General features: G+C 47.9%; 3 protein-coding genes across 5 annotated transcripts in view; 2 read left to right on the forward strand and 1 right to left on the reverse strand.

Moving 5' to 3' along the window:
- Positions 1-876: 876 nt before the first annotated feature.
- On the reverse strand, positions 877-4,416 carry rhov (ras homolog family member V). The gene is made up of 3 exons (XM_017409285.3): positions 4,050-4,416; positions 3,872-3,930; positions 877-2,608 (listed from the first exon to the last, which is right to left on the reverse strand). Exons 1-3 carry the CDS (start codon positions 4,252-4,254, stop codon positions 2,162-2,164), a joined length of 711 nt encoding a protein of 236 aa, XP_017264774.1. The 5' UTR covers positions 4,255-4,416; the 3' UTR covers positions 877-2,161.
- Positions 4,417-5,212: 796 nt separating this feature from the next.
- Positions 5,213-11,656, forward strand: vps18 (VPS18 core subunit of CORVET and HOPS complexes). Its single transcript, XM_017408983.3, has 9 exons — positions 5,213-5,657; positions 5,747-5,888; positions 6,082-6,173; positions 7,554-7,804; positions 7,893-8,246; positions 8,336-9,598; positions 9,686-9,895; positions 10,532-10,768; positions 10,861-11,656. The coding sequence occupies exons 1-9, from the start codon at positions 5,555-5,557 to the stop codon at positions 11,155-11,157; spliced, it is 2,949 nt and encodes a 982-aa protein (XP_017264472.1). The 5' UTR covers positions 5,213-5,554; the 3' UTR covers positions 11,158-11,656.
- A 506-nt stretch (positions 11,657-12,162) lies between these two features.
- ino80 (INO80 complex ATPase subunit) overlaps positions 12,163-22,399 on the forward strand; it is a 34,203-nt gene continuing 23,966 nt past the window's right edge. Inside the window, exons 1-20 of one of the 3 annotated variants that reach the window (XM_017409256.3) lie at positions 12,163-12,401; positions 14,531-14,595; positions 14,817-14,994; positions 15,139-15,305; positions 15,410-15,477; positions 15,599-15,745; positions 15,842-15,962; positions 16,047-16,252; positions 16,373-16,426; positions 16,897-17,100; positions 17,186-17,390; positions 18,030-18,097; positions 18,189-18,398; positions 18,848-18,928; positions 19,165-19,260; positions 20,022-20,081; positions 20,184-20,326; positions 21,263-21,347; positions 21,430-21,547; positions 21,678-21,763. In XM_017409256.3, coding sequence (XP_017264745.1) covers positions 14,858-14,994; positions 15,139-15,305; positions 15,410-15,477; positions 15,599-15,745; positions 15,842-15,962; positions 16,047-16,252; positions 16,373-16,426; positions 16,897-17,100; positions 17,186-17,390; positions 18,030-18,097; positions 18,189-18,398; positions 18,848-18,928; positions 19,165-19,260; positions 20,022-20,081; positions 20,184-20,326; positions 21,263-21,347; positions 21,430-21,547; positions 21,678-21,763 — 2,256 coding nt within the window. In that variant the 5' untranslated portion in view covers positions 12,163-12,401; positions 14,531-14,595; positions 14,817-14,857. Of the gene's footprint in view, positions 12,402-12,514; positions 12,534-12,556; positions 14,596-14,816; positions 14,995-15,138; positions 15,306-15,409; positions 15,478-15,598; positions 15,746-15,841; positions 15,963-16,046; positions 16,253-16,372; positions 16,427-16,896; positions 17,101-17,185; positions 17,391-18,029; positions 18,098-18,188; positions 18,399-18,847; positions 18,929-19,164; positions 19,261-20,021; positions 20,082-20,183; positions 20,327-21,262; positions 21,348-21,429; positions 21,548-21,677; positions 21,764-22,399 lie in introns of those variants that run through there. The other 2 variants (XM_037981624.1, XM_037981623.1) reach the window with 2 other exon arrangements.

Consider the following 22,399-nt stretch of genomic DNA (forward strand, 5'->3'; position numbering starts at 1 on the left):
GGTCAGACACGGGATGCAGCAGAAGTTCAGACAGGCCCCCTGACACAACACACAGGTGATTGATGACGCAAAAAGAATGCTGATGAATAAGGGAGTGTGTGTGTGTGTGTGTGTGTGTGTGTGTGTGTGTGAGTGGGTTTATCCTCTCGCTCATCATTGACTCATCTGTCCTCCTGTCGTCCAATCTGAAATGTCCTGTCACAGACTACAGATGAGCAAACCAAACCTTTTTTATGCTAATTTGAAAAGCTGCTGATGCTCTTTTGGTTTCAGAGGGAAGCGCAGATCTTTTGAAGTGTGTGTGTGAGGCGGGTGCTTAGGTAAGGTTATGAACAACGACTATCTTACCTGCTGTAGATAACGCTTTGAATGACCCCTGTTAGAGAAATAGAGTTCAATTCTGAGCTAGCAGAAAATAAAAAAAAAACACAGCAGATCGCTGTCATGTTAAAACAACTCCGATCTGACCAGCCATTGGCTCGTCAGTCGAGAAGGAAACGCTTCTCTGTTTCTCCAAACTGAGATCGTTCATAGAGCTACCTACGACAGGTAGGATAGGAACTGTTCGCAACAAAACCCCACCTGAATTGATCCGAGCTGTGGCTTTGACAGGCCGTGCCTGGTTCGCCGCTCAAATCAAGTCAGTGATGCTGTTTGATCCCAATCAGGGTTTCTGCCTCGCCCCACGTCTGCAGCCTTTTGGAAACGACACCTAAAACACTTCAGTCACATATCGCCGCTGCCACGCCCCGACAATCGATCAGCCCAACGCACCACTGAGTGTCAATCAGTTGCTCTTATCAGCTGTGATAGGTGGGTGTGAACTGCATCATGTAGGCAAACTGTTCTAAAAGCAAACACAACCAACGATTAAGGTTTTTTTTTTTTCTTTCTATTTTATTGTCATTACTTTGATTACATCACTCTGCCTCGGAAAGAAAAGAAACCAAATCGAAACCGGAACATGTCATGTTCAGATTAGTGATGTTAAAAATAAAAAGGAGCAACAACACAGTTTCCAGGGTAAAATATTGTCAGTTTTATCCGGTAACGCGCCTGTTTTAATAATCAACAGAAACATAAGGTTTGCTTCCACGGGAAGCATAAGTAAAAGCTCAGACTCGAGATTCACTTTCATACGTGTCACGTCTAACACTGGAGTGCAAAACTGTCCGGTTTTTGTCAACAGGCGTCGTCTCAAAGTCACATTCACGCAGAGGCTCCCTGGGCTGACTCAGGAGGGAACTGAGGGTGGGGGGTGAATAAGACAGGCAGGGATGATGATGATGATGGAGGTGGGGGGAAGAAGAAGAAGAGGAGACAAAAGTTTCCGCTTCCTGCAACGTTTCGCCTCGGAAAAGGAAAGGACTGTCGCCGCAGTAAAAACATTTGCTTCCTGGGTCACCAAATCTGGGTCAAGAGTAAAAAGCCGAGCAGCTCGACCAGGTCTGTCAGCTGACTCGCTCGGGGTAGGTGTGTGTATGTGTGTGTGTGTGTGTGTGTGTGGGGGGGGGGGGGAAGGCCCGATCAAAACCAGCCGGGAAGCTTTCACAAGCAGATAAAGAATGCAGCACTCCTGGAAGCGCTGTCGGGAAGCCGCGGCGTATAAATAGGTACGAGGAGAAGAGAGAAGAGAGAGAGAGAAAAACAAAATTCATCTGCGCACACACACACACACACACACAGTCCAAACACTTTCTGTTCAACCCTCGCTTTCAGGACGGCGGCTGCGGTCCGTGACAAAGCACATCATGCAAATTCCCTGTTTTTACATATTGTCCTTAACTTTTTGATTTTTTTTTTTCCCCTTTCTCCTCCTCTGCGTGGACGGCGCAGTCACGTCCCCTTGAAGCCTGAACTTTTTGTTTCGTTTTGTTTTTTTCCCCGCTGGTGGAAACAAAACAACTGTCTCCTGTTGACCTGGAACAAACGTCTGAATACGCATCGGGCTGACAGGGCGTGAAAGCCTCCCCTGAGTGTCAGTTCTCTGCCCCTCCGCCCTGCCAGCCTCTGTGTTGGCCCCTCAGGACCAAAATACCGTCTTTTTTTTAAAAAGACAAAAAAAAGAAAGGACGTCCCAGATGCGATACGATGCGATGACCGCCGATGCGGAGCATTTCAATAAATAAAGCGTTATGTCCGAGAGCTGAGGAGGAGGAGCTCAGACGAAACAGAAGAACTTCTTCCAGCTGCACCGCGAGAACGCTTTGGTGCGCCTGTCCGAGAAGCGCCGCTTCTTGCTCTTGCGCGCCTTGTCCTTGATGGCGGCGAAGATGGCCGCGTCGAACGCCTCCTTCAGGTTCTTTTGCGTGAGCGAAGAGCACTCGATGTAGTCCGTGGCCCTGATCTTGTCCGCCACAGCCCGGGCCCGCGAGCCCAGCACGGGCTTGACGTTGCTGCGGTCCAGGCTGATGAGCACGTTGACGTCCAGCAGCAGGTCCGACTGCGTGCCGACCAGGATGATGGGCGAGGATGGGTTGTGGGCGCGGATCTCCGGCACCCACTTGGTCGTGACGTTGCGGAACGACGTGGGGTCCACCACGCTGAAGCACAGCAGGAAGACGTCCGTGTGGGCGTAGGACAGGGCTCGGAACTCGTCGAACTCCTCCTGCGCGGCGCGGGAAGACGGGAGAAGAGTTAGGATTCGGCCGAACGCCTCGTGACAGGAAAGACGGTGACTCAGGCCCGAAAGACTCAGGAAACGATCGGCCAGTAAAACCGGTGTTAAAGTTTTCACAGTGAGGTTCTGTCAGTTAATAGACCTGTTGTTCTGCGAACTCAGTTTGGAGAAACAGCGTTTAGTTGTGATCATACTGATGAGCCAACGGCTAGTCCAGACGGTGCTGAAACCAAAGTGGATTTCTGTCTGCATTCGAAACAAATTCTCACAACGGATCGCTGTTTTTTTTAAAAACTTCCCCCCAGCCGCCATTTTGCCTTCACGCCCCTGTTTGCATCGAAGTCTACGCTCGCTTGCGAGCGCAAATAGGTGCAGCAGCGGGTAGCTGTAGCACTCGTGATGCAACATTAAATTAAGGAATACGCAGAGGTCGGATTACAAGAATGTCCAACTGTTTTCCATCAAGAAAAAAACAACAGAAACTGGAAACGTTCTATAAATATTTACAGAATAATAAGAAAGTTATCCTAATGAACTAATTATAGGATGGATATTTATCATTAGATAAGGTTGACTGCATGCGTGTGTGGTTTAAATTAAATATAAATCTTTTATATGGTTATATTTATGCAGATATGTGTATATATTTTTTATAATCAACCAGAAGCAGCTATTGAAGAATTATTTATTGTGGGAATTAAATTCCTTCATATTTAATGTAAGAATAAATAATTTATTTTTATGTATGTTATTGATTGAAATACTATATTTGATTATACTTTGTATAAATATATATACAGACATTATTTCTTTTTTTTTTTTCTGTCCAAAACATTAAAAAAAAACAAAAAAAACCCTCATCAAATCCATTTGGCAACAATCTACGATGATCTCAGTCTGTCGTCGACTCGCTGTGAGATCATCGTCCTGGTCGGAGTTCAACTTTATTTTTTTTTTCCAAACTGAGGCCGTTCAAGATTTATCTACAACAGGTAAGATGTTGATTGTTCATCACCTCGAAAGGTCTGATTTATCAGTTTAAGATTCGGGGAGAAACCCTGCTGTTGAATCGTTTGCCAGGTTTTTACTGATGTTACATAAAACTAAACAAAAAACTACACGTTTCTGATAGTATTTGTATTAATTTGGGGGTGTTTTTAATCGTTCCCTAACTGAAAGACAGGAAACCCTGAAAACATCTTGATTTAGTTGAGCCTAATGATGAGAACAAAAAAAATAAACAAATAGTACCTGTCCAGCGGTGTCCACAAGCTGAACTTTGACTGGTGAGCCTTCAACTTGGACCTGACCTGTTGGACAGCAGTGACACCAATCTGTCAGTTTCACTTCAGGTCATCAGAACAGAACACACACACACAGCTATTATTAAAGATAAACTTGTCGGGGTGTGTGTGTGTGTGTGACTCACCTGAGAAGACGTCGAAGCCGGTCTGCTGGTACTCCGCCGGGTAGCCGTTGGAGATGTAGCTGACGATCATGCTGGTCTTGCCCACCTGGCCGTCTCCCACCAGCATGCAGCTGATGACGTCGGGGTCCAGCTCGTCCTCCCGGGTAAGCCCGCAAGCTGAAGGGACTCGGGACTCGTGGCAGAGGTACTCCATGTGGGGTGGCATGTCGAGCGGGGGGGTCTCGAACCTCCGGGCTGCGAGCTCGTCTGTCTGCCTCTCGGCCGCCTCGCTGCTGCTCCGGCTGCCTAGAGGCTCAGCGACATGTGAGAGACTGACTGAGACGGAGAGAGACAGTCCTTCTGCTCAGACAGGTTGGGACTGACATGGACACGCCCACTGAGAACACTGAAGACGCTCTCAAGTCCCGCCTGGGAAGGAAAAAAAAACAAAGCTGGGCTGGTTTCACACGTGTCACAGCTTTATTTATAACTCTTTCTCTCTCTTCTGGTTCTGCGGGGGCCCAGAATAAAGGAGCGTTTCGAGCCTCGGGCCCACACCATGATAGCGCTCCCGCCGTGTTTTACAGCTGGCTACAAACAATGATTCCCCCGCGTCTTTCCTGACTTGTTCAATCCATACTGACAGTTAAAAAAATGTAAAAAAAAAAAACCCAAAACCATTGCTTTATCAGATGTTTTACCGAAGGATAAGCTACATATCATGCAAGCCTTAAACAGGTTTAGGGTTAACAGCCTTCCAGGCATCATCATGTAAGAGGAAAAGGATCCTGCTTTTCTGCCTGTAAAACTGTTGTTTTTCACGTTTTCGGAAGATTCAAACAGTTCTGTGCTTTCTTCGATGCGTGCTTGTTCTGGTGTGATTTACAAATCGGTGGGAGGACAACAGTCTGAAAACAATCAGTAAAACCAGTCGACACATTTTCTTTTATGTCTGGATAAGTTTATGAAGGGCTTGCAGAAAGCCTGCAGAAGCTTGGATTGCTTCAAAGGTTACAAGAAAATTTAACTATATAGAGGTAAGATTTGTTGCTTGGAATTTCCATTATCAAATAAATAGCTAGACTCTAATTATCTTGAGCAAAGCTTTCCCATTGTTGATTAGGTTTTTCCTCTGTAGAGAAACGCTCATGTATTTCTAGGGGTAAAGCGCCCCCTGCTGGTGGGGACTCACGACCCGAAGAGATCACGTGATTCCGCGAGTCACCTGACTGCGAGGGTTCACTCCGTTTTGGAGTACTCGGAAGCTGAGCTGGACCCCATTTAAGCACGAATTTATGCTATTTCTTATGTTTCCCGTTCTTATATTTCGCGGTTAGGGCGCGTACCGGCCATAAAGTCCATTCAGTTTACACGCATGCGCAAACAGCAAAGCGGGGCAGTTTAGGCTTTAAACGGGTGGAGGTTGTGCTAGCTCGTTAGCCGCTAGCAGCGTTGGGATGTGTCGTCTCCTCGCCAGACATTTTACGTGGTCATTGTAGAATAAGGAAGTCAGTGTTCATTTAATCATGGCTTCAATCCTCGACGAGTATGAGGACTCCCAAAACAACAGGCAAAGTTCTCAGCAGCACAGCCGCCTGTCCCCTGCTAACATCGGGCTAACGCATTCAGGTAGGTCCCCTTTCCCTGTTAGCATTAGCTGCCCAACGGGCTGCTGGATGCCCCGGCTGCGTTGTAATGACGTGCTTTTGTCGCCCAAGGCTTCGTGAACGTGAGACTCGAGGAGGAGAAGCCGATATTCAACAAACAGAGGATCGATTTTACCCCGCCTGAGAAGATAAACCACCTGGCGGTCTGCAGCAACCAGCTGTGCATGAGTCTGGGGAAGGACACCCTGCTGAGGCGAGTGCTTCTGTCAAAACACGCCCATCCTGATTGTCCCTGGGGTCCTGCAGCGATCTGATGAGATGACTTGGAGCTCAGAGGCGTTCTTTGTGATTAATAACTTATTTTAGTTCCCTCTGAGGGGCTTCCAGGTTGTTGCTGTTTTCGACGCAGCGTGCTGACGGGTTTCAATCTCTTGTCTTGTTTGCAGAATTGACCTGGCCAAACCAGATCAACCCAATCAGACCGAATTGGGAAGGAAGGACGACAGTAAAGTCCACAGGCTGTTTTTGGATCCAACGGGTGAGGGGAAAAAAGCATCTAACTTCTTTTCATTTGTGCCTTCGGAGAGCATTGCGCCAAACGGCGCCTAGGCAATGATCATTTATGTTCCTGTGAGTTTCTGTGATGCTTGTTTTTGCCCACCTAGTTAGCAGAATATCTCATGAACCACTGGGTGTTTTTGTGAAACTCTAGGGAAGTAATCATTGGATGTACAACAAGAAATTACTGACTTTCACAGTTGACTCAATTCAAGATGGTCGTCACCTATTCATCCTTTATATGTTCCTAATCCGTTAAATAAACAATGCACCGTAAATGGATTGCACTTGTGTTGCGCTTTATCTAGTCCAAGGACCCCAAAGCGCTTCACACTGCAGTCAGTCATTCACCCATTTATCCACACATTCACACACTGATGGTGGTAAGCTACATTGTAGCCAGAGCTGCCCTGGGGCGGGCTGACAGAAGGGAGGCGGCCATCACACCGGCGCCACCAAACCCTCTGACCACCACCAGTAGGCAAGGCAGGTGAAGTGTCTTGCCCAAGTACACAATGGCTGAGATGGATGGAGCCAGGGGGTTCGAACCAGCAACCCCTACCTCCTGAGCCCCTGCCGCCCCACGGTGGTGCTATAGCTAACTGGGTCAGCCAGTGATCAAGCTCATTCATTCATTTCTCAACTCAGATGAAATACAACATTTTATAACCTACATTTTAAAAAAATCTGCATGCGGGAGCTGGCGCTTTCGGGTTCTTTGCTCTCGTGTTATCCACAAGGGAATAATCTGAACATTTACCGCTAATCAGAGCGGTTCCTCGACTTCAACCTGGTGTGCGAACAGAAGCTCCTGGAAGTCAAACACAGGACTTCCTGTTGCTGCCTCTTTAAGAACTGTATTCATTTAGACCCATTCTGATCATGTTTTGACAATAAATTGGTAACCAGTAAAAAAAATTCAAACTGTCTTGGATTTGTCCTTAAAAGTTCTACCTAATGGTATCAGAATATGTCGTGTTTGATGAGGTTATAAAAAAATCAGGTGGCCTCGCTATTTAGCAGACACAAAATGGCTCCAACTCAGTCAGTTTTACAGATGTCAGACTAGTTTGATGTGGTAGTAGCTGAGAGTCATTCCCGTCACGTACTTTGAGTGCAAACAAATAACATTTTCAAGTTTTGACCAAAACTTACCATAAGTCAGTCATTTCACATGAGACGCACCCCTTCAAGGAATGCTAAGTCTTTGTTTATATTTGCAGCTTAGCCTCAAACCTTCCCTCTGCGCACCCAATGTTCCTACATCTTCTGACTGCGGTGTTGCCATGGTTACCACTTGTTTAAAACAAACAACAGCTTTGTCCTCCTCATCCTTTTGTTTTTGTTTTCCTACTCGCAGGCTCCCACCTGCTGATCAGCCTGAGCACCAGCGAGTGCCTGTACCTCAACAGGAACACGCAGAAGGTGCGCAGTCTGTCCCGCTGGAGGGGCCACCTCATCGAGAGCGTGGGCTGGAACAAGCTGCTGGGCAACGAGACCAGCACCGGGCCCATCCTGGTGGGCACCAGTCAGGGCGTCATCTTCGAGGCCGAGATCTCGGCGAACGAGGGCGGCCTGTTCAACACCAACCCGGATCAGTACTTCAGACAGGTCTGCACACACACCTACGCATATTAATCCTTTTTCTCCTTGTACGTAACTAAATTAGATTTTTTTTTTTATTATTTTCCTGCGGCAGATTCACTCCCTGGAGGAGGACGGCAAACCGGCACCGATCTGCTGCCTGGAGGTTGAGCGGGGCCCGGAGAGCAAGTACTTCATCATAGCCACCACCCGCAAGCGCCTGTTCCAGTTCGTGGGCAAGGTGGCCGAAGGCTCGGAGCAGCAGGGCTTCAGCGCCATCTTCAGCCAGAACCAGGACCTGCTGCCCAGCTTCCAGGAGTTCCCGGCCAACATGGGCTACAGCGAGATCACGTTCTACACAGCGAAACTCCGCAACGTCCCCAAGGCGTTCGCCTGGATGATGGGTAACGGAGTTCTATACGGCCAGCTGGACTACGTCAGGCCCGATTCCCTCCTGAGTGATGTTCAGGTAGAACACCCGTGACCGTCCTCCGCCTTCCCGATTGTCATTTTCCCCGCTTTGCATTTGTGACCTCTGTTTGTGTCACGGCCTGACAGGTTTGGGAGTACACTCCGGACGTCGACATTACTCGCAACAGACCCATCTCCATTGTGCTGACGCAGTTCCACTTCCTGCTCCTCCTCCACGACCGAGTCAAGGCCATCTGCACTCTGAACGGACAGGTGGTGCACGAGGACGTGTTCCCCGATAAATTTGGCGCCCTGAAGAGGATGATCAAAGATCCCGTGGGCGGGCTGGTGTGGATCTACACGGAGCGCGCCGTTTTCCGCTACCACATCCAGCGGGAGTCCCGGGACGTGTGGCAGATGTACATGAGCATGAACAAGTTCGACCTGGCCAAGGAGTACTGCCGCGACCGGCCCGAGTGCATGGACATGGTGCTGGCCAAGGAGGCCGAGTACTGCTTCCAGAGCAAACGGTACCTGGAGAGCGCCAAGTGCTACGCGCTGACGCAGAACTACTTCGAGGAGATCGCGCTCAAGTTCATCGAGGCCAAGCAAGAGGAGGCCCTGAAGGAGTTCCTGCTCAGGAAGCTGAACAACCTGAAGCCGAGCGAGAGGACGCAGGTCACCTTGCTGGTCACCTGGCTGGTGGAGCTCTACCTGAACCGCCTCGGGCAGCTGGAGAGCGACGGCAACGGCGTCATCTTCCAGGAGACCCGCGAGGAGTTCCGCAGCTTCCTGAGCAGCCCCAAGCACCGCGACTGCCTGTTCAACAACCGCGGCACCATGTACGACCTTCTGGCGAGCCACGGCAACGTGGACGACATGGTGTACTTCTCGGTGGTCATGCGCGACTACGAGCGGGTGGTGTCGCACCACTGCCAGAACGACGACTACAGCGCCGCGCTGGACGTGCTCGCCAAGCACTGCGACGAGAGGCTTTTCTACAAGTTCTCGCCCGTGCTCATGCAGAACATCCCCAAAAGCGTGGTGGACGCGTGGATTCAGATGGGCAAGCGGCTGGACCCCAAGAAACTCATCCCGGCCCTGATGAACTACAGCCAGATGGGCAGCACGCAGCAGATCAACGAAACCATCCGCTACATGGAGTTCTGCGTGTACGAGCTGAACGTGACGGAGGAGGCCATCCACAACTACCTGCTGTCCCTCTACGCCAAGTACCGACCAGACTCGCTGTTGCTGTACCTGGAGCAGGCGGGCACGCACCCTTCAGAGATCCACTATGACCTGAAGTACGCCCTCAGGCTGTGCGCCGAGCACGGCTACCTCCAGGCGTGCGTGCTGGTGTATCGAATAATGGAACTGTACGAGGAGGCGGTGGATCTGGCCTTACAAGTGAGTTCATATCTGTGGGATAGAAGCGAACTCCGCTCCCTCCCTCCCCATCTCCAAACTAATGCTTCGATGTTTCGCCGTCCATAGGTGGATGTCGACTTGGCCAAGAGATGCGCTGACCTGCCGGACGACGACGAGGAGTTGAGGAAAAAGCTTTGGCTGAAGATCGCCCGGCACGTGGTGCAGGAGGAGAAGGACGTGAAGAAAGCCATGAACTGCCTGTCGAGCTGCAACCTGCTCAAGATCGAAGACATCCTGCCTTTCTTTCCGGACTTTGTCACCATTGACCACTTTAAGGTCTGGAGTATTGAGTTTATTTTTTTCTTTGTAAGAGCAGGAATTACCGTATTTTCCGGACTATAAGGCGCACTTAGAAGCCTTCAATTTTCTCAAAAAACGACAGTGTGCCTTATAATCCGGTGCGTCTTTATATATGTAAGAAGTCATGATGTTTTAGTCCGACTTTGGTTAAACTACAAAGCTGCACCGCTTGCAGCATTAAGGCTCAGTTAGAGTACGCAGGGCTCCGTGCACGGCGCAGTGTAGACGTTTATACTTGACGTTTACATCGGTGCAGTATTCTTCTGTGAGTTTTGAACCGTTTGATTATCTTTGTGATAATAAAGGGATCATATAAATGCTGATACAGGCGAACCAGCTCCGCTAGAGCACCGAACTCCTCCATTTTGAATGGAGCGCGGTCCGCGCAAATTTACAAAAATTGGGAGGTGCACGATGATGCGCCTTACAGTCCGGTGCGCTTTATATATGACAAAAGTTCCAAAACGGACCATTCATTGACAATGCGTCTTATAATCATGTGCGCCCTATAGTGCAGAAAATACAGTATTATATATTGACTGAATAAAAAAAAAAAAAAGAACTACTATATTGTAATGATTCAGTCAATGAATTTGTTTTGTGCACGTTCAGGAGGCCATCTGCAGTTCCCTGGAGGAGTACAACAAGCACATCGACGATCTGAAGCAGGAAATGGAGGAGGCCACGGAGAGCGCTAAGCGAATCCGAGAAGACATCCAGGAAATGAGGAACAAGTACGGCGTCGTGGACTCCCAAGAAAAGTGCGCCGTTTGCGACTTCCCGTTGCTCAACAGGTCCTTCTATCTGTTCCTGTGCGGACACATGTTCCACTACGACTGCCTGTTCCAGGTAAGGAGGACGTGCAGGAACAAAAGAAAAGCAGTGAACTGTCAGATAATAGTTTTCTTAATCTTTCTTTCTTTTAACCCCCTCCCCCGCAGGAAGTGACTCCCCACTTGTCCGCCTTCAAGCAGAGTCGCCTGGAGGAGCTCCAGAAGAAGCTGGCTGCGACGACGCAGTCCTCCAAATCGCGCCACCGCCAAGCGCCGAAGGAAGAAGGAGACGCCTCCAGCCTGGGGAAGGGCGGAGCGGGGGCGAGCCGCGAGCAGATCATATCGGACATCGACGACATCGTCGCGTCCGAGTGCGCGTACTGCGGCGAACTGATGATCAAGTCCATCGACAAGCCCTTCATCGAGCCGCAGAAGTTCGAACAAGAGCAATCCAGCTGGCTGTGAACCAATCAGAAACACGCAGCTTCTTTATGTCAGAGAAGCAAAAATAAAAAAAGGTCATTATTTTTAGGACTAATCCATTCAGAGAGAACAGCCGGTGACTGGATGGTTTGTTTGGTTTGTGTCTGTCGGTGAAAGTTTGAGCTGCTGCTCTACAGAACGCCGCCTGTGTCGCTGTCAGCGTTTGAAGGCGATGACAGGAACTTTGCACATGAACGGACTCTGAACAATTCTCTAAGACAATACAAAGATGCCTGACGTCCGGGACTGTTTATTGCATACACGTGCCTGAATGTCTGATAACTATAAATGTATCTGCATTATGTCCATTTTATCTTTTAGCTGCATTAACGTAGGTACTTGTTGGCTCATTGATATTCTAACACGCTCATGGATGTCTGCAGGTTCAGTTGTGTCTATTCTTTGAACTAAAAAACAAACAAACTGTTTTTTTCACTTTAAAGACATGCAAGTGACAATAAAACTTGAGTTTTGGTGGAAAGCTTGTCTTGAGCATAATAAATATTTAAAACATTATAAATGTGAGATGTGCAAATATAAATATGTCACAAAAAACAAGCACAACACAAATAAGAGCATAAAAACAAAAAACATTATGTAACTGATGGCTTAGTCTAAAACTAAATACAAAACTCTCCTTGGTGGCAACGTCTGACACGAAATAATAGAAACAATACATTTTAACAATTTTGTAAAAAATGTGTTTACTTTCTTGCATTTTTAATTCTACATTAGAATTTAAAATAAAGTTAGTACAAAGTTTACCGCAGCTATGCCCAAAAACGGAGTTCCCTTGCTATGACGTAAGACGTAGCTCGGTAATCTTCGCAGAATCCAGGCGCTATCAATCGACATCGGAAAATAATCGATGTGTTTGAATTATATGTACATATACGACTCCAAATATTTACATGGTGTTAGTAAAGCTCGCTTTATTTGCGAATAATACTACTGGGTTTTTCTTTACCTCCGTATTTACCCCAGAGACGCAGAAGTACGAGCGTCTCTCCGCTCTACGGTTGATTAAAATGGCTGCTCCTTGCTGTAACCTCGCCATGGCGTCGTGTCTCTGCTGTCTCAGTAACAGAAAGTGGCCGCCTTTCTGCCGCTGCTGCCGACTCAAAGCTCACAGACTCGCCTGGTGCCTCAAACCGCCATTTTGGAGTCAGGGAACCGAGAGTCGGCAGCAGCGACGAGAGCGACCGAAAGGGGCACACGGGGCTGAGGTGAGAGACTCCACGGCGGTTGTTATGGCGAAGGAGCAATGGGGAAGATGGCCGGGGAGGGAGAAAGAATTAAAAGATGGGGATCATGCGCTCGGAAGGCTACCGAGCCTCCGCTTCTCGCCCGCTTCCAGGGTACGAGAAGCGCGGGCGGAGGGCCTCGGTGTCGCTACAAGGCGACTGAAAGGAAGCTAATAAATCGCTATTAAATTGATATATCCGAATACATTGTTTAGACAAGGAGGTGGTGGCCTTAAAGAGACAGAGTCAGTTTGAATACTTCTTATTTATGGCGTGAGACGACGTCGCTGTCAGAACGCCTCTGTGTCAGATAAGCTAACTAGCTAACCCTTGTGATAAACTGGCTACGTTACGAGAAAGTTTTCAGCCTCCGAGGGTTTCCCCATAATTAAAGCTGGCTGTTGGGGGAACCTATCATTAACTTATAATCGGAGGCTTTCGTTAACCAGCTGTCGGTGTGTGTATGTGTGTGTGAGAGTGTGTGTGTGTGCGCACGCTAACACCTTGACCCTTTACTATCTGAGAGGGGGCCAGGCTAGCTAACGGCTGTTAGCTTGTTAGCTAAAAAAGCATGAAGGTTAAGTAGGAAGCCCTTCTCAACACATTTTGGGGCAGCTAACTCGCTAATTATGTAATTATTAAATAATAAATAAATCAAATGACATTAAAGCGCACGTAATTGATACTCTCCTCTTTTCGAGAAAAGGCATAAACGAGTAATTTTGATAATTTAAACCTAAATTAATTAATATTCTCATACCTTACTACAAAGAAGACAGGGAAAATTAGTCCATTTAAAGATAATTTTAATAGTTCCACATATAATATATGTGGCACTATATATTATATATTTTAATAAATTAGGTTAAAATAAATAAGCTGGTATTTATTAAGATATGATTTTTAACTATTGAATATTGGTTTCACCACACAGAAAGCGCCAAATGTTCCTGGAATATTGGCATAAACAAGCAAAAGGTGAATTATTCGTAATTACAATATTATGGACAGCTTATCAAGACTCAAAAACGTGTAATTATTACGAACGCAATCGATGTAACCAGCAGTGGAAGTGAAATTGTGTCAAAATCGCCTGGCAGTACTTTTACAAGCAGAACAGTACTTGTTAGAATAACAATGGTAAAAGCAAAAATACTTCATTATTGTACAGCACACACACACAAACAAAGTCACATAATGTGACCCAAACTAAATTATTCGAACTCCCTTGACGAATAAGTTTCCAAAAAATGTCCTCCCTGTGCAGAAAGGTTGGCATCTGTATGAAAAGTACTGATTGTTTCAAAATAGAAGCCGTATTTTTAGACTTTGACATAAGTTTTGCTACAAATTGTGGGAGCTTTAAGCTGATCCGGAGCAGTCTGGTCTGCAGTGGTGGCTTTAGTTCGAGTCCAGGTTGCTGAAATAAAGACACAACTGTTTGCATAAAAACCTACACTGGTAGGCCGTAGCCATTCTGGGTTAAGGTTCCAAGTTATTAAAATGAAAAAAAAAAAAAAACGCAGAACATCCTACCTACAATAAAACACGGCGGAGGCTCTGTCATGCTGTGGTGCTGTTTAGCGTCAACTTGTTCTGAAGTGTTGAAGGATAAAAATAAAAGAATAACGGCTTAACAAAAACTAACCTCAACCCAACAGCGTGTTTAAGCAAAACGAGCCTTCCCACATTTGACATCTACAAGTTAGAGGGATGTCAGCTGCAGTTTGTTGAGTCTGGGTCACATGAATGTCAGGACATTCTCCAAAGCATCGTACTCACTGCCTACTTATTCTATGTCGTTCTATGTCTTATTGTGACACATCCCTCCAACCTACACAGAGTTCCCACCACTTCATGGGAACAGTAGGTCTCTCTGGTAGAGAAATCATGTCAGCTTGGCCAAATTCTCCAAGTCGTAGTCCATTTAAATATCTGTGGGATATGATGGATAAACAAGTATGAAAATCCCCCCAACTTTCAGGACCTGGAGTTAATGTCCCGACGGGTCAGGGTGGCTAAAGGGGCACCTGCTCGGTTTCAGGTGGGCGTAGGTCACGGCTGATCGGTGCACACCAGGAAGTGACTGGACTGTGTTTCTCCTTTCTTAGGCTCGTTCGGCTTTGTGACGTCGTTGATTTAGGAATGAAGAGCGATGTCCTCTCTCGCTGAAAAGGTAAGCGTGTCCTGCTCGTGTTGGACCGTGTGTCCAGGGTGGAGAGTGCCATTGCTTGGAACGAGTGGGCAACCTCGTCACCGTGGCGACACTGTCCAGTTGTTGAGAGGTGTCGACATAAGTCATCCTACCTTCAGTGTATCGTTTATATGCTGTTGTATCACTGTAATAACCCATCGCTGCCTGTTCTTACGATCCCATTGGCTCATCTCTCTCGTCAGTAAAAGGCCCCGCCCCTCCGGGCAGAGGGAGTCTGTGCCGCATGGCGTCGGAGCAGGATGGGCGGCAGGCGGCCCCCGGCCTGGCCAAGCCTCTCTACCTGCAGCGGCTGGAAAGGTCCCTGAAGTTGGACAGCTTTCTGCGCCAAACCGCCGCCATCTTCAACCGAGACGTAACCAGGTGCGGAAACACAAAACGCAAAAGTCGCACCAAAACCGTTCCACGCGTGGATCTGCTTCACATTACACGCGACAGCTTGGGGGTCCGACTTTGACTGTGCAGTAGACAGGAGAAACTCATAGCTGCGTCTTTTTTACGCTGCAGCGACGACAGCGATGACAGCGACGACAGCGACGGCACGCTGGGGTCGGGGCTGTCCCTGGAGCCCTCCGCCCAACACGCAGCTCTGACGGCGAAGAGTGAGCCACGCGAGCAGGAGGACGGGTTGTCCGATGGGAAGCCCCTAAACGGGGTGCTGCTGCAGGGTAAAGGTTGGTCACGCCTTACAAACACGTCTCCTCACAGCTGCATGTTTTATTTAATCACAGTCTAATATAACAATCTGACGCCGTCCACTTTGTTTGTACTTCGACAGAACAAAAGGCAGACAAAACGAGCCTCTACAATTTCTCCAAGCTGAAAAAGAACAGGAAATGGCTCAAGGTATTTACACGGGCGAAACCCTTCGCCGTCACATAACGACCCTTTCTCGCAGTCCCCCTTTCTGGTTCCCTTCCCGCGCCCTCCGTCAGCCTCCTTTTAACCCCGTTCCTCTCCCCGGCAGAACATCCTGATGAGTGACGACACCACGGACTCGGACACGGAGTCCGACGACTCCAGCTTCAGTTTGTCCCGGGAGGAGCTGCACGACATGCTGAAGCTCCACCGGTTCACCAGGCAGCAGCAGAGCAAGTTCTACTCCGACCGAGAGGTTTGAAGCTGACACCTACTGTTCCAAAAAATAAATAAAAACACACACACACACAAAAGTGGTAAATGTTTATGCAGTAAATGTGTTTTTCCACAGCTTTATCAGTATCAGCACTACAGCACGGGCCTCCTGTCAACTCACGATCCTTTCTACGAGCAACAGCGCCACCTGCTGGGCCCGAAGAAAAAGAAAATTAAAGACGAGAAGAAATTTAAAGGTAAGAGAGTAATCACGCTTTCGAAGCGAGTCTCGGCAGAGAACGGAAAAAAAAGGAGCAGATTCTAAACGCCTTTTTTTCCAGCTAAACTGAGGAAAGTGAAGAAGAAGAAGAAACGAGGAGAGGGCGACTTCCTGGACGAGGACCGTCCCTACGCGAACAGGGTCTTCGCCAAGTTCTCCCACGACGCCCCGCCACCCGCGGCGAAGAAGAAGCACCTCACCACCGAGCAGCTGAACGCGCGGCGCCGCAAAGTGTGGCTCGCCATCGTTAAGAAGGAGATTCCCAAGGTTAGATTAAAAAAAACAAAACAAAACAGATAATTCAGTTTCTGTTTTCTGCTGATCAATATGAGAAAGTCGTAGCATTATGTAAGATTTGTTCATCTTATTTTATTTTTATTTTTACAGTCTTTCAAGCAGAAGACCTCTGCTAAGAACTTGGTGCTGACAAACGCTAAGAAGGTGAGTAAAACGTTAGAAACACATTTTCATATATTTTCTTGATTTTTCTTTAATTGCTTACAGTATCAGCTTCTCACTGTTATCACCTGCAACCAAAGGCATAATAATTTGTTTTAATTTGATTTAATTTGGATTTTAACTTCAGAAAGTAACCATTGGACGTATATGAGAGTCAGTCCCATTCAAGATGGCTGCCCGTTAGCTAATCCACATTAGCCGACAAAAATGGCTCTGACTCAGTCGGTTTTACAGATATTGAGCTAAAATTTGATGTGTTAGTAGCCGAGAGTCGTCCGCGACGTGTGTTTAGAGCGCTAACACGTTGTGCAAGATGTTAGTTTGACCAAAACGGCTCCGACTCTCGTTTCTGAACACAAGCGAGTGTTAAATTCAGCGGGCGACGATGCGTTGCTTCAAGGAATGCTTTAGTGAGACCCCGGAGTGCAAAGCGCTGCTTTTCCCCTCTCCAGCTGGCTCACCAGTGCATGCGAGAGGTCCGGCGCGCCGCCATCCAGGCTCAGAAGAACTGCAAGGAGACGCTGCCCCGCGCTCGGCGCCTTACCAAGGAGATGATGCTCTACTGGAAGAAATACGACAAAGTGGAGAAGGAGCACCGGAAGCGGGCGGAGAAGGAAGCCCTGGAGCAACGGAAGCTCGATGAAGAAATGCGCGAGGTTGGTTTTTTCCAGGCGGGGCAGGGACGTTACGTTCGTTCGGAAACGTGACACGTTTTTTTTGTTTTTTGTGCTTTCCCCACAGGCCAAGCGTCAGCAGCGTAAGCTGAACTTCCTCATCACCCAGACGGAGCTGTACGCTCATTTCATGAGCGGCAAAGCCAGCGCGGCGGGCGCCGGAGGGGACGCGGCTCAGGAGGACATCCTGAAAAAGCTGGAGGACAATTCAGCCCAGAGGCAGATAGACGTCGGAGGAGGAATAATGGTCAACATGGGGCAGGAGGACTACGGTATGCAGGCTGTCCCTGAACTCGCACACTCCAAGGAGTCCAAGCGTGTCCAAGGCTGCGTTCACGCCGCGGACAGATGTGAACGTGACAGATCAGGTCTTTTCTGTACATGGTACTGGATCGGATTCATGTCCGATGTCTTTCAAAGGGTAACCGTTCGTGTCGCATTTCATCCGACTGTTACGTCCGACGAAAGGACGGACGTCCCTCACGTTAAAGTCCCACCGCTCTCCGTCCACACTTGCCTTTGCTCCAAAAAAAGCTCATTGATAACATCTGCGCCGTCTTCTTTTATTTTTTACCGTTTGGATGGACAGTCGGCGCCGATCAGACAGCAACTTTAACATTAATACACACACACACACACACGCTAACACTCGCAGCGTCTGTATTTACTGCCGTGAACTCGGCGTGTGGAGCGTGACGTCATGTCTTCTGTGGATTTAAATCTTTTCGGGAACCGGGGACTGTTCGCACCGGAGTCTCACGGAGGTCGCATTAAATTCGTGACGTGAACGACCACGCAAAAGAAAACGGATTTGAGCAAAAATTCCGAACGGAGCATTAAGCGCTGCAGAGTGAACGCAGCCTTACTTTGACGTGTTAATACCTAAATGTGAAACGATTCTGTGATTACAGATAGTGAATACTACAAAACTCAGGCGCTGAGGAACGCCAGGGACGCCTATCAGATTCACCAAGAGAGGGTGAGCTCAGAAAATGTGATCATTCTACACGAAGAACCTCCCAGCTCTGAATGTCACCTCACATTTTTATGTTTTTCACCTCTTGTCACAGACGAGAATGTTTGACGAGGAGGCCAAAGACAGCCGCAGCGCCTCCCTGCACGCCGCCGGCAGCTCGTCCTCGGGCTTCGGGGAGAGCTACAGCCTGTCGAACCCGTCCATCCAGGCGGGGGACGACATCCCGCAGCCCACCATTTTCAACGGCAAGCTGAAGGGTTACCAGCTGAAGGGCATGAACTGGCTGGCCAACCTCTACGAGCAGGTACTCACTGGGGTGGGGGGGCCTCTGTCCTTCGTGTTTTTTACTTGTCTCCCTGCTCCGACACGCCGGATTTGAACCGACGGGGTGATTAACGGAACACGAAGAGGTAATTTAATCTTTGAATCGGGTGCCTGAAAGCTGTAACCTCATCGATCGGATCTGAGGACGGACCTTCTTCCCTAGAAAATGTGACGTGTCTGTTCAAGGGAGTTTGTTCGCCTCAAGCGTTAGTAAAATATCTCACACACCAGTGGACTGTTTTTAATGGAACACTGTTCGAACAGGTTGCCGTCACTGAAGGAGTTAATGTTTCGCGCTCTGTTGTTTGAGGCCAGAGAGCACATCTTTTTAAAACCCCAGCTTACCCTTTTTTTTTCCCCTCTATAAAAGGGCTTTGTTACACCACCCGCATGGTTTAGTTTTATTTGGTCTCCTTCTCATTTCTTCAGGGAATTAACGGAATCCTGGCGGACGAGATGGGACTGGGGAAGACGGTCCAGAGTATCGCCCTGTTGGCCCACCTAGCAGAGGTGAGAGGGAGGACTGGGTCTGCAGGCTCGTACCTGCTGCAAGTGTTTTTAGACCTGCTTTTTTCCCCACCTGTGTCCTTTAAGGACTTAAAACAAAAAATGGGGTCAAACAAAAAGAGCGCTGGGGGGGGAAATCAGTGTAAATGTGAGCTTTTCGGTCAGCTACTGCTGGCGTATGAAAGAGCGCCCGTTGCAGACGCCTGAGCATCGGTCTCTGTCTTTCCGTTCCCGCGCAGAGAGACAACATCTGGGGTCCGTTCCTCATCATCTCGCCGGCGTCCACGCTCAACAACTGGCACCAAGAGTTCAGCCGCTTTGTGCCCAAGTTCAAGGTGAGAATCATCAACACAGCAGCTGTAAACGTCCGGAAATACACCCCGCCTTAAAGGAGTGCCTTTTTCTTTTTCTTTTGTTGTATTTTTTTAATCTTTGAATCTTGTTTTTACATCTAAAATGGAACTGCGTCACAGTATAGGACTGTTGTTTTAAATGAGTTGCAGATCCAGTGATTAGTTTCTGAGTTTCATTCAAATTTCTGTAGTGGTTAATGAGACACATGATCGTCCAGGTGATAAAGAGTCCACTAGAGGGCAGTATTGGGTCATTATTAACAAAAAGGCTGTTTTGACTTTAGTTAAGTTTCCAAACAGTGTCTTAACTGACCCTTCCACTGGTTGTGTGTCAGTTATCGAGCTCATCAGTTGCGTTTGTTGCAAGCGCTCACCCGCACACCCCATAATACTCTGAGCTCTTTACCCGGCATCCAGCTGTGCCCGCCGAAGCGCTCCGAAAAACCGTTAGAAAACGATTCTGCCTCAGTTTGTTTTGCTAACGAGGTGCGAAAAGACCCAATTTCACAGTTTGGAAGATAAGCTTCCTGCGCTCCTCAGAGCGAGGCGGAGGGAAAACAATGGCGGCGCAGAGCGACACGGCGGCGAGCAGGATCTGTTCACGTCGCAGTCTGCGTCAGTGACTCATCGCCGATGCTGTGCCCTAATGTTTCCTCTGAAAACATCTCATTGTTTTTGGTTTTTGCCCCCCTCTCTCTCACACTGAACTTGTTTTTGAACCCCATGACCACCGGGTCCTCCAGGTCTTACCTTACTGGGGGAACCCTCAAGATCGCAAAGTGATTCGCAAATTTTGGAGTCAGGTATAAACAACGTCATCACAAAGATATAAACGAGAATCAACACCATCCTCTTAAACGATCCTGCTCCATTGTGAACGTTTTATTTAATTTTTTCAAATTTAGAAAACCCTTTATACCCAAAACGCACCTTTCCACGTGGTGATAACGAGCTACCAGCTCGTGGTCCAAGACGTGAAGTACTTCCAGAGGGTGAAGTGGCAGTACATGGTTCTGGACGAGGCCCAGGCGCTGAAGAGCAGCTCCAGGTGAGGAGGAAACCTGTCGTTAGCAGCATCTGACGCACAGATTTCTGCGGTAACTCTTCATCAGTTTAGTCAGACTTCGTGCTGTTTTAACCAATCGTGTGTCAGAACGCTCAGCTCGACCAGCAGCGGCGAAGCTGCTGTGGCTTCTGGGTTTTACAAGTTTTATTGTTTTCCTAACATTAGCTTTTAGCTTCAGTTTAGCTAATTTTAGCGTTCAGATATAATTTAGTCTTTATGGTTTTAGCTGTGGTTTTACTAGCCTTAGCCTTTAGCTACAACTGAGCTAATTTTAGTTTTATTTATTGTTTTGCTATGTTTAGCTTTAAGCTTCTGGTTTGCTAATTGTAGCTTTTAGATACTGTAGTGCTTATTTTAACTTTTAATCTACAATTTAGCTCATTTTACCTTTACAGATATAATTTAGTTAAGTTTTTAGCTGTGGTTTTGCTAACCTTAGCCTTTAGCTACGACTGAGCTAATTTGAGCTTTATTTATTGTTTAGCTTTAAGCTTCAGTTTTGCTAATTTTAGCTTTTATTCTGCTTGTTTTACAGTTCAGTTTCAGCCTCTGTACCAAACCTCAGCACTCAGCAGTCGTCCAGCCTTTCCTGTGAAAGGGGGAACTTCTCTAGTTTTTCTTGAGTGTTTTTTACTTTTAACAGTTTGTCGTGTAGTTCAGCACAGATCCGATTTGCTTTTGACTCAGAAAAAATAAAAATGCATTCTAAGTCTGCATCATTCCTAGCTGCCTCTAAAGACTGGATATTCAGCCAGAAGGTGTTTTAAATCAGGTCTAATTTTGAAAACGTTGACAGGTGATTGTTGGTCCCCCCCCCCGGTCTCCATTAACCGCTGCTTTAAACGTTTATTATCGGCGGTAAGTATCTGCAGCTGTTTCCTTAGATGGGAATCTGAAGCCTCTGCTGTCTCTTCCCAGCGTTCGGTGGAAGATCCTCCTGCAGTTTCAGTGTCGAAACCGACTCCTGCTGACTGGAACGCCCATCCAGAACACGATGGCTGAGGTGACTGTGTGTGTGTGTGTGTGTTCAGATGAGTGTGTGTATAATCAGAGCTGTTAACATGTCCGAGGCTGTTTTCCTCCAGCTGTGGGCCCTGCTGCACTTCATCATGCCCACGCTGTTCGATTCCCACGAAGAGTTTAACGAGTGGTTCTCCAAGGACATCGAGAGCCACGCCGAGAACAAGTCTACCATCGACGAGAGTGAGGAGCGCCGCAGCCCCCCCCAAACTCTCCCCCACTTAGCTTCTAGCTGGCATTTGAATGAGTAATTTTTTGTATTTTTGCCAGCGCTAAAAATTGCCTGTTTTTGTTGTTTTTTTTTCCCTCTTAGATCAACTCTCCAGATTGCACATGATCCTCAAGCCCTTCATGCTTCGCAGGATCAAGAAGGACGTGGAAAACGAGCTCTCCGACAAAGTAGGGAACCAACCGGCCTTTCTGCTCTGTGCTTCCAGAACCAATTCTTCTTTGTTGCGCAAAACAGGGATTTTTAGTCGTCAGTGGGGAAAATCTGCACAAATATGGCCAAACCTCACCAATAACCAGCACTATTTTTTTCATAATTCAGCCTTTTTTTTCTCCCTATTAAAACTCTAAATCAGGGGTATCAAACTCCATTCCTCGGGGGGCCGCTCTCCTGCATGTTTTAGTTGTGTTCTTGCTTTAAAACAACTGATTTAAATGGACGACTGGTTGCCATGCTCCTGGAGAACGTGATGATTTGGTGAGGAGGTGATTGAACCATTTGAATCAGGTGTGTTGGAGCAGAAAAACCTAAAACTCCCAGGACAGCGGAGCCTCGAGGCCTGGAGTTCGACACCCCTGCTCTAAATTAAAAGTGCAGCGTCACAGGTTTTGTCAGTCAGTGTTGGGATTAGCCTGTGAGGGACTCTCGCGCTGTCAGATCCACTCCCAGACGTTGGACTCGCGGTCTCCTGCGGTCACCAGCAGCACACACATTCCTCCCTCGCTGCGGGAGTCTCCACCTTTAGCATCAGGAGAACGGCAGAGTTCACAGCCCTCCCCCCACCCCCCACCCACATCTGCATCTCT

This window comes from Kryptolebias marmoratus, linkage group LG19 (assembly GCF_001649575.2).
Source record: "Kryptolebias marmoratus isolate JLee-2015 linkage group LG19, ASM164957v2, whole genome shotgun sequence".
Taxonomy (NCBI): Eukaryota; Metazoa; Chordata; class Actinopteri; order Cyprinodontiformes; family Rivulidae; genus Kryptolebias; species Kryptolebias marmoratus.